At 41.2% G+C, this 11,392-nt stretch overlaps 1 protein-coding gene across 2 annotated transcripts in view; it reads left to right on the top strand.

The window, feature by feature from the left end:
- top3b (DNA topoisomerase III beta) overlaps positions 1-11,392 on the top strand; it is a 38,890-nt gene that overhangs the window by 6,335 nt on the left and 21,163 nt on the right. For both annotated transcript variants that reach the window (XM_019897469.1, XM_019897556.1), the window contains exons 2-10: positions 1,600-1,731; positions 4,497-4,603; positions 4,711-4,785; positions 7,146-7,339; positions 7,740-7,896; positions 7,972-8,085; positions 8,323-8,413; positions 9,012-9,166; positions 10,304-10,409. In XM_019897469.1, the coding sequence (XP_019753028.1) occupies positions 1,600-1,731; positions 4,497-4,603; positions 4,711-4,785; positions 7,146-7,339; positions 7,740-7,896; positions 7,972-8,085; positions 8,323-8,413; positions 9,012-9,166; positions 10,304-10,409 (1,131 nt within the window). The remainder of the gene's footprint in view (positions 1-1,599; positions 1,732-4,496; positions 4,604-4,710; positions 4,786-7,145; positions 7,340-7,739; positions 7,897-7,971; positions 8,086-8,322; positions 8,414-9,011; positions 9,167-10,303; positions 10,410-11,392) is intronic.

Genomic DNA, 11,392 nt, shown 5'->3' with positions numbered 1-11,392 from the left:
GTGTGTGTGTGTGTGTGTGTGTGTGTGTGTGTGTGTGTGTGCGCACGCACATGTGTGCAACCCGCATGAATTTTTAAAAAGTATTTGTCTTCAGTAAATTTGAAATTGCGGTGAAGTGGACACGCAGTCCACTCTATTTTATCTTCGCGTCCTTTGTCAATTAATAGTCAACCTTGAGGGAATAATTTGATTCGCAGAGGATGCAACAATTTAGCAAATGAAAGAGCACTTTCAACTGCTCCCTCACAACCCAGGAAAAGAGTCTACGCACATGCAGTATCTATTGAATAACTTCTAAAACAGCCTTGGTTCATCATAATGAGGGATGATGGAGTCATTTCATTTTTGTGTGTGTGTGTGTGTGTGTGTGTGTGTGTGTGTGTGTGTGTGTGTGTGTGTGTATCTCAGTGTTTCTCCTGGCATCAGCAAGTCTAATGCTTTTCAACGCAGTTTGTAATGCAATTTAAAATGAATGCCTACGTCATACTGCACACACACACACACACACACACACACACACACACACACACATAGGTGATGATGTTAATTGTAATTAATTGCATGATTTCCGCAGTTAACTCGCGAATAATCACAAATTAATCACCCATTTTATATCTGTTCTTAATATACAGATACAATAAAATATTTTTTTCATTCCGTTGTTAAAAGTCAACAAATGTTTACCAAATAGAAATGTGGTTGTGTCGTTTAGTTCATAGATTTCTATTCAGGTAATTTTCCTGTAACGAGGTGGCAGTTACTTTTCATGTTGGATGGTGATTTAAATTGAAAGCCAATCTGTGTTGATGGGAAGATTGATACTTGGAACCTGAAACAACTTCTGGACTCTCTATCTATCCATCTATCTACCTATCTATCCTTTTCTTGCTAAATTGTGTTATAGCGACTCCTTTACACAATGTTGTATGACAGGGCTGTCAAACTCATTTTTATCACGGCCCACTGGATTTACATCTTCCCTTGGAGGCCCGTTACAACAGTGAAACCGAATAAATGTTTACTTATCGTATCACCTTATTTCTTGTACACAACAATTTGACGGGTTACTCGTTTTGAAATCACTCAAGTCAACTGTTTGTTGTTTGCTCAGTTGTTGTTCAAGTGTGTGTAAATCACAAAATGATTGCAGAAATCCGTTATTTTTTTTTACACATGACAATTTTAGATTTCGGGACAGATTTTAACAAGGATCATAGAGGTTGACACGCATAATTTGCTTTGTGCGTTTGCTCAAATGTAAAGGGCATAGAAATGCCACATTCAGAATGCATGTTTCAGATGATAGATGATCAAGAATGTGCTGTGTGAATCAAACAACACTTCAATGCATGCCCTGCCATAAAATGAGGATGCTTATGCTACGTACATTGCAAATTGTTTCAACCAAATAGAATCCCGACACTGTATGAATATGATTCGTAAAAACAATAGCCTATAGTTGCCCTTTAACTTCATTTACTGTCCTGTCTGAAACGGGGGTTTTAAGTGCACCATGTCAATATATATGGTCATCATTATAAAATCATGCATTTTTAATCAATTGACCAATGGCTGTTCTTTCTCTTTTTCTTTATTCAGGAACTTGTACAAGCCGAAAGGGGCTCAATGCATCATGCTTTGTGCATGAGTTCACTGGCAGCTTCCAAGGCCAAACAGCACGTTATAAGATGACTTCTGTTTGTGGACATGTGATGAGCCTGGATTTCATTGGTGGGTAATTATTCCTATTGTATCGTGCCAAATCTGTTTATTATTTCAAATTGATGCCTTTTATTTATTGTTAGTGGATAATGAATGAACAAATGTAAACACCCACCTTTTTCAAACACGTTTGTGAGTGTACATGTATCACTGACTCATTCGTTAGAGGCATCAGCAACATTGTCGAGTCCAGCATCAGAAGAGCCGCTATACTTTTATTTATGTCAAACAGTTAGCGGCACCATTAAGTTGTGCCCTTTGACCTGATAATCTTCTTGTAGGAGTGTTAAGGGCACACTTTGGTACAGTGTTTACGGAGTCCCAGTTACTGGAGCCTAAAAAAATTGCCATTATTGACTCAACTTTGTGAGCATCAGATGGCTCCTACCAACTACAAAAGTCATGTCGGCATTTGACAAGACGTCTGGAAAAATGAAGGTGAAATATGGATGCTGGTCACTGATGTTGCTACTTCATCAAACGTTAAAAAAAAACATGATATTCATAGTGATATCACAAATCTGTCATTATTTTGCACGTTGAATGTTTTAAATTTTATTAGTTACCGTCTATTGTAACCCATGTGTTACAATTTCTACAATTTTTGTAGATTTTTGCGTATTGTCATATTTAAATCAAAGACAAAGCATAAAAATTGTGTGATATGAAATATTCCAATTCATGTTTTATTTATAGAGACTTATATTTATGTTTTGGTCATAGCACAATACCGCTTTTATTGTCCATAGAGGGCAAAAATACAAAGAAAAAAATAAGAACTATATGTGTATGTATAGCACTGATGCCACTGAACATGTCGAGTGGTTGAAAGTAAAATCAATATTCAGGAATAATACTTTTACAATTTTTGTAAAATTGTATGTTGCGTTATATAAACTTATTTACATCGACTGCAGCACATGGGTAATGGAGACGATTCAATCTAGTTGACATTTTCTTTTTGTCACTACAGAAGAAAACAAAATGGCATCATTTTGGAATGTTACAATAACACCAAATGGTAGCAGGTGACTCCCATTCAGTGTGTAGAAATGTAATTGTTTGATTATAAAGACACAGCTACATTCCCATTTAGAAGCTGGGAGTGTTTGCACCCTTGGGCGATCACATTTTTTAAGTTGTTTATTTTTACTTTCCCTCTCGAAAAGATGTCCCTTTTTCCCATTTGAAGTTGTCCAAGTGTAGATCGCAAGAATGATGAAAGACGTGTTCAAATAATTTATCTCTATTGTTTTATACTAAAAAAATGTGGCTCCTGGACAGGGGTTTTCTGACTTTTTATATCCACTCTCTAAAATAAACAGCAAAGTGACAAAGTTCAAAACTAAAAATGTAGTTGTCACTGAGACTCACTCGGGTTGACTCTCATTCAAACATCCTGTATTTGGCGGGACTGCCGCACATAAGAGCCATTTTTCTCCCAGGACTTAAGATCAGTAGTTGTCATAGTTACACAAACCATGCTCGTATTGGCGCAACTCAATGACAGAGAGGGTTCTGTTTTATTTGCATGAGATGGGTCACATGGGTGATGCATTTGCTGCAATTTGTGATCTCAGCTGTATTTTGACATTTTAATGCAGCATCTGCAAACTCTGTTTTGCACTGCTGCGTCCAACTTTTAGTGTCAGATGAAAGACTTCTTTACAATCTCAGCTGTGTTTCTGGAGAAGAGTGCAGCTCTATCTGGCATCGTCACAGTGCATTCAATTGAGCAGACTTGCATCATGTAATCTCTGTCTTTTATTTTCAAGTAGTGAGAATACTTTCCCTCTTTTCAAAGAGCTCCAATTTGTTTGAAGGTCATTGTGCTTCCCAAGTATGTTTTGCTTCTGGCAATGCATTGGATTTTACAAGTTTGCCTAATACATTATGATTGACAGGCTAGTATGAAAGATTATAGGTTTATATCCTTCTACAGCTCTTTAGCGTGCAGTTAACGCGCGGGTGCTCAAACTATGGCTCAGGAGCAGCCCGTGGCATATACTATGATTGACATTTGACGTGCCCCGCAAGACTAGATAAAAAATTAAACGTCGGGAGATGGTCAAAGTGAGAAAGGAGTGTGTCAATGGGTGTCAATGCAAGGGTGGATCTAGTCTCGTGGGGTCCCCCAGAATCGTGGGGAAACTATTTGCCTTATAACCTTCAACAGAAGGCTGTTGTGTGGCACTTTATCAAATCAACATAAAATACACACTTGCATGATTGATTAATAAATTGAAGGTGAATAATATTTAAATGGGGCAGCCCGGTGGTCCAGTGGTTAGCACGTTGACTTCACAGTGCAGAGGTCGTGGGTTCGATCCCGGCTCCGGCCTTCCTGTGTGAAGTTTGCATGTTCTCCCCATGCATGCGTGGGTTTTCTTCGGATATTCCGGTTTCCTTCCACATTCCCCAAAACATGCATGGTAGGCTGATTGAACACTCCAAATTGTCCCTAGGTGTGAGTGTGAGTACGGATGGTTGTTCGTCTCTGTGTGCCCTGCGATTGGCTGACAACCGGTTCAGGGTGTCCCCTGCATACTGCTTGAAGACAGCTGGGATAGGCTCCAGCCCCCCGCGACCCTTGTAAGGATCAAGCGGATTGGACAATGAATGAATGAATATCATTAAAGTGGCCTTTGTGTCCATCCACTTTTGTGCATGTGGCCCTCAAACGAAAGCATTTGGACACCCCTGGGTTAACAAGAATGACTGTGTTTTAGGGAGCAGGATAACATCTACTGAAAATAAAATCCTTGTTTTTCCAGCTAAATACAACAACTGGGATAAAGTGGACCCCGCAGAACTTTTCAGCAAAGCTCCAACAGAAAAAAAGGAGGTCAACCCCAAGCTCAACATGGTGAAATTCCTCCAGGTTTGTTCAATGTATATGTGGGATCCTGCTCTTAAACTCGAGAGTGTGTAGAGAGTGTGTATTGCACTTTGTGTCTTTGACGTTTTGCCATATTCTCCTGTTGTTAGGTTGAGGCCAGAGGCTGTGACTACTTGGTTTTATGGCTGGACTGTGACAAAGAAGGCGAGAACATCTGTTTTGAGGTCAGAACATCTTCATCCCACAACCTCTTTTGCGACAGTTCAGTTTTTGTGTGCTCTTTCACACCGTATGCTCGGAGCAGTAGAGAAAAACATACGCGTTCGTGGCTGACACGAGGACAGGGGTTACCAATTTGTTTGGAAATGAGAGCTACTTCTTGGGGACTGATTAATGCAAAGGGCTACCAGTTTGATGAACAAATTTGCTCAAATTACCTTTCATAATGTTATTGTGTGACAATTTTAAAGATGAACGACATTCATTTATGTGAAGACATTATCACAATGCTAGGAAACAGACAACACAACACTTTGTTTCTATAAACCTCTGCCAGTGTTTACGTTATCAAATGATCCATTCTAAAACATTCCTACACAGTCACTGTCCCACCACCGACTACCTTTACCTGCAGTCAGTATACGGGTCAGTTCTGATTTCTGACACATTCGCATAAATGAGCAGACAGAGATACTCCCACATTTGAATAAATTTGAACGGCGACGTACGGGGGTCGTGACGCAAATGGACGCCATTTCCACTTGCTACATTCTATGGCAAAAATAACACGTTAACATGTTTGCATTTTCATATTCCAATATTCGGGTTTGAAAAGGGGTAAACCATAAGGTCAAACAAAAAAGATAGTGTGTTTCCGGTAACATGAAATTTCAGCAATTTTTTTTTTTTTTTTCTCCATCAAAAATTTAAACAAAATAACCATAAAACAAGGAGAGAATGAACCCCCCGCTCGCCACCGAAGGCGGCGAGAGCGTTGGGTACCCGACGGCTGGGTGTTAGGTTCCGAGGTCGGCCGGGTCGCGATGGCACCGGCAGGGAGAGGTCCCCGACGCCGGCTGCGGCCCGGCCTAGACTAGAGTTGCGTAGACTAGGCGGACGGTCGTTGACGAGCGCGCGGGTCGGCGGGGTGGGGGAGACGGTCGGGACTGGGAAGCGGCTGGCCGCGCGACGCCCACCGACACCATCCCCTACCCCTGCGACGCCTGCAACCCCCCCGCCGCCGTCCTGCTGCTCCGCTGCTATTCAGTTTTCTCCCCGCTCCGGACTCAGGGGGCCGGAGCGCGACGCATTACGGTGCGAGCATGCGACTGTAACACAGAAAACGCCGTTTAAACTGTCGTCGGAGATCGCGGCCGCCGCCATGATTCAGTGTTGTTGACATACGACAGGGCAAACGACGCACGCGCTCAACGTGAATATCGCGAGAGTTTGCACCGATGTAAACCCTCTCTACACAAAAATGTAGAGGGTTGTTTGACAAAAATGCCGACCATAAAGTTTTTTTTCGACGTAGAAATTCTCGGTCGGTCGGGTTACCGGAAACACACTACTTTTTTTTCTCCGCCTAATAAGAGCATATTTGGGTTTTTGCACGCATTTACATGGCCTTTATGCCTGAATACTGCCAATATTCTGGTTTTAAAAGCGTTATCGACTCCATGTAAAGTAGTCACTGATAAGCTAATTTGAGAAAGGGTTACCCATGTGGTCCCTGGAGCCCGCAGCCATGGTGATGGTAACCTCTGTACTAGATGAACCTCAGCCCTTTTCAAAAGTGAATTTTTAATATTATACTTAATGTAGATTTGCATTTAGAATTTTATGTACGGGAGTAATGCGTCTTAACTGGCGACAGTAAATGCACACTTTTGTTGCAGGCACTTTCTTAAGTTGATGGTATCAAGTGGCACTGACTCCGCAGCCTTGTTGTCTGCTATTCATACACGGGGACGAATGAAATTGTTGGTACCCCTCTGCTAACGAAGGGGGAAAAAAACACAACAAAAGCAAAAAAAAAAACAAAAAACAAAAAACTAATGTGATGAATATTAATCTCTGAAAACCAAACTTTTTTTTTTTTTTTAAATTGTGGATAAACAGAATTATTATGAAAAAACAAACAAACAAACAAATGGCGTCACAGACTGAATTAAGTTGGTAACCTGGACAAAAATGCTTGTTGCATATCCTTTTGAGATCATCACTGCAATCAAATGATTTTTTTTTTAACTTTCATTAATAATAATGGAACCTCTCAGCAGGTATTTTGGCCGACTCCTCAAGAGCTAGCTGCTCCTGTTATCTTAGGTTTGAAGGTTCCTTCTCCAGATGGCATGTGTTTCAGCTCCTCCCACAGATGTTCAATACAATTTAGATCAAGGCTTACACTTTGTAGAAGGCCGCTTTAGAATAGGCCAATGTTGTGCTCTGAGCCACTCCTGAGGTGTGTTTTTGGGTCATTATCCTGTTGTAAAACCATGACCCGTGACTGAGACCGCACACACAGTTTTCTGTCATTGTTGAATAACTTGAATAAAGTTAATTTTTGAAAATCTATTTCAAGGTTATGGAGGCTGTACAGCCAGTGATGAAGGGGGTCGTTTGGGAGCAGACCGTTTACCGTGCCAAATTCAGCTCCATTACTGACACTGATATCTGGAAAGCTATGAATCACCTTGGAGAGCCCAACCGCAATGAAGCCCTTTCAGTGGATGCACGCCAGGAACTGGATTTACGCATTGGTTGCGCCTTCACTCGGTACACTTTTCCAATAAAGCTTTGCTTTGTGTGCCTCCATCTTCTTTTCCACAAATCATCAGTCGTAAACGCATGTTGTCCACCTTAGTGGACGTGGCATAAACTGCTAGAAAAATATATGGTGAAAAATTTTGTTGTTCAACATTTCTTTTCCCCATGCCTGAAGAGTAACAATAACAAAAATCCTGACCTACACTGTCTGATTTCAAGCATGAAAGGGTTAACACATGAACTATAACACAAATCTGACATGGAATTTGTTTTAACTACATGACTTACTATACATTTAAAAACACTATGTGCTGATGAATGCAGTTGTTTTTGTGCTTTCACTCTTTTGAGGATAGTAATTGAATATATGAGGGTTAAGCCTACCTTCTGCATACCAAATTGTTTTTAGGTTCCAAACCAAATATTTCCAAGGAAAGTATGGAAATCTGGACTCTTCTTTAGTATCATTTGGACCCTGCCAGACCCCAACTCTTGGCTTCTGTGTGGAACGTCATGACAAAATCCAGTCCTTCAAACCAGAGAACTACTGGGTTATACATGCGAAGGTACAGCACCTGCAAACGTTGAACATCATTACATGTGGTGGTCGTGGTATATTGAGAAGCATTTTCTGTTGTCAGGTGTTCAAAGGGAAGGACAACCCATTGACCCTTGATTGGAATCGGGTAAAGGTCTTTGACAAAGAGGTGGCCCAAATGTTTGTGAGCCTGGCCAAAACATCCAAGGAAGCCCGGGCAAGTATAAACACACACAGTCCATTTAAATTTGGCGCTTTATGGTCACTATTTGCCACTTTTCTAAGCCTACAACATATTCTAGGTGATTTATAAAGTATGTTTCCTGTAATAGTATGCATTATATTGTGTTTCTTGCTCTCAATGTACCTTTTAAGGTTGAGCTAAATTATGGTAGAACTTTGTACAGGTCTGCATACCTCCTTTGAAACACCATAATCTTCACTCCCAATACAGGTGGAGTCAGTGACTAAGAAGGAGAAGACTAAGCAGAGACCTCTGGCTTTAAATACTGTCGAGATGTTGAGAGTGGCAAGCTCTTCCCTAGGTATGTTTACACCTTTTTACAGGGTTCCCACTGGTCCTTAAAGTTAATAAAAATCCATAAAAAAGTTGTAAAATTATGTTCTTAACTGTCCTTAATTTTCAGGGAAAGCTTCTAAAATCAATAAAAATCCTTAAATTTACTTTTATTTGAAAATAAATTGAAGTTTTATAGTTTCTAAATTAAATTTTTTCTTAGTGTACTTTATTTGAGAATGAATTCAAATTTTTTTACAGGTAGGAAAATGAAAATTCGACATACAGTATGTCAAATAAAGGGTTAGCTGATTGCCCCTAAAAATCTTTGGCAGCAATGATTTGAACACCAGCTCAGTGATATGTGGCTTTCTGTTCAGCACGCATATTGCTGAGCGGGCATTAAATCCATCGTGAATCCCCTGCTGAATGGAGAAAAGTCCTTATAAAAATGGCTAAATTAGCCCTCAAAAGTCCTTAAAAGGTCCAGAAATAAAAAGGAAGTGGAAGAGTGGGAACCCTGATTTAGCTTGTAAACAACGCAGCTTGTTTTAAAAGAAAAAGATGTTAAGATGTGTGGTCTTAGATACATACACTGTATATCAATTTTTTTTTTTATTTCTCAGGTATGGGTCCCCAGTACACTATGCAGATTGCTGAGCGTTTATACACACAGGGCTACATCAGCTATCCTCGGACGGAAACGACCCACTATCCAGAAAACTTTGACCTGAAGGGAACCCTGAAGCAGCAGATCAACTGTCGTTTATGGGGAGAGGAGGTGAAAGATCAAGTTTGTCCTACCACAGGGGTTTCTAAACATGTTCATTTCAAGGCCACATACAGACAGAGGTGGGCATTCTGTCAGTACTGGCGGAAGGTCCGTCAGTCCGTCACTGAGGTACGCCCATTTTGCTGATGAATGACGATGCAAGACAAACTTCTAAGCACTGATGGAAGTGAATTTTCGACCATTGGTGTAATTGTCACTAACCCAGTCAAGTATTGACAGACCTCTCTGTCTGTCACTGACGGATGCCTGTTTCGCTGACGACTGATCGAAACATGCATAGTGTGTCTCCTTCGTGTTTGTTGGTGGAGGTGAATAAACAGGCCCCAAAATACCCACAGTAAGTTAAATCCATGAAGTGACGAGACTCTTCATTCTTCTTTCCAGGTCTATATTGCTATAAAAACGCTGTATGGCATCTTAAAATAGTCCCACAATTTAGCACTCTTCACCTTCATGTTCTTCCTTGGAGAAAAAAGGGGGAGGGAGGGAGGAAGGGAGATAGGGAGGAAGGAAGGGACAGACAGCTCTGCTGGGTGTCTGGGCACTACGTCAGAGATAGCGTAAGAAGCTCAGTCACTACTCAGTCAAGTAGAGCCGCTGCTTCTCCACAATGAGAGGAGCCACATGAGGTGGCTCTGGTGTCTGATCAGGATGCCTCCTGGACACCTCCCTGGGGAAGTTTTCTGGGCACATCTCACCAGTAGGAAGCTCTGGGGACAATGCTGGGCACGCTGGAGAGACAACTGTATGTCTTCCGGCTCACCTTGCAGTGTCTTGGGATTCTCTCAGAAGAGCTGAATGAAGTGGCTGGGGAGAGGAAGTCTGCTGCCTTGCGACCCAACTGAGCAGAAGAAAATCTGTTGTTCGTGTTTCTGTTCCAAATACGTTTGCTCAGCTAAAATGCTTTGTACTGTTCTGTCTCAGATCCACTCACAAAGACCTAAATATCGCATTGTATAGCTGTCATGTCTCGATCATTTGTGTCAAATAAAAATGTCTAGAGAAAATATAAAGGAATCACCGATGCGTCTGGGGAGAATATGAAATGTGTATGTTTTTTTTCATATGACTGTACATGATAACTGTATCATCCAAATTGATTGAGGCTGCGTGTTTAATCATCAGGTGAAAAGTCTTCTATCAAATGGAATAAACCATCCCAAGAAAGGAGTTGATGTTGGCGATCATCCACCTATAACTCCCATGCGTGCTGCCTCAGAAGAAGAATTGGGTGAGTCTCAGAGCTAATGAATAATTGATGAAAATATGTGGGACCCCCAGACCCATTCGAACCACTATTTAAACTCAATCAATTCATGGACTTATTTGTTTGATTGATTGATTTTCAGTTTTTTAAATTCTTAAAAAGCTACAGAATATTGTGGTATTTTTGGATCAATATCCAGACGCTCCCCAGCTAACGAACGAGATACGTTCCGAAGGATCGTTCGTTAGCTGAATTCGTTCGTAAGTTGCTTCAGTGCTATATTTTGTATGGAATGTATGTTTAAGGCTTATATAAGTATGTTTAAGGTTTATACAAGTATACTAAAATGAAGTTTAACTTACTTTTGGAAGATGTACTCGAAGGCTTAAGGAGATGATGGAGGGGGAGGAGAAGGAAGAGGAGGATTTTATATCATGGGGCCGAGAGGGTCTTCGTCGCCGCTGGAATGGGCTTCAAGAGTTACCCCCTCCTCCGTAACATCAGTGAAGGAAGAAGTTGAGGGTCCAGGAGAAGAAGATGAGGGTTGACGAGTATCTTCCTTGGAGGGTGTAGGAGAAACTGGCCGAAAGAAGCGATCTAACAACGATTGCACAGTTTTCTTCTTTTTCTCATCATAAATGATGCAGTAGCACTGCATGGCATCATTCATTTGCTTTGCAACCTTTGTGCAACGTTCAATATTTGGGTCTTGCTGCTCGAAGAGTGCAATGGCTTTATCTATGAGAAAACCCCTTGGCCAAGAGTTCCGTCTCAAACTTCTTCCTGGGGACAGGCGTTTCCTCCTCCTCCTCCTCCTCTCACAGCGCCTCACGTCGGTATTAGTGGCGGAAAGAAGTACTACAGTACTCGGAAAAAGGCGCGTAATACAAAATCTAACTTACAGCATCTCTGTCCAAGAAAATTTTTCGACATACCTGCACCCGCAAAAATGTTCGTATGTACCGTTGTTCGTAACTCGAATGTTCGTAAGTCGGGGAGCGTCTGTA

This window comes from Hippocampus comes, unplaced genomic scaffold (genome assembly GCF_001891065.2).
Source record: "Hippocampus comes isolate QL1 unplaced genomic scaffold, H_comes_QL1_v1.1 scaffold179, whole genome shotgun sequence".
Classification (NCBI taxonomy): domain Eukaryota; kingdom Metazoa; phylum Chordata; class Actinopteri; order Syngnathiformes; family Syngnathidae; genus Hippocampus; species Hippocampus comes.
The sequence above is the reverse complement of the archived record's forward strand: the minus strand, read 5'-3'. Positions and strand labels throughout refer to the sequence as shown.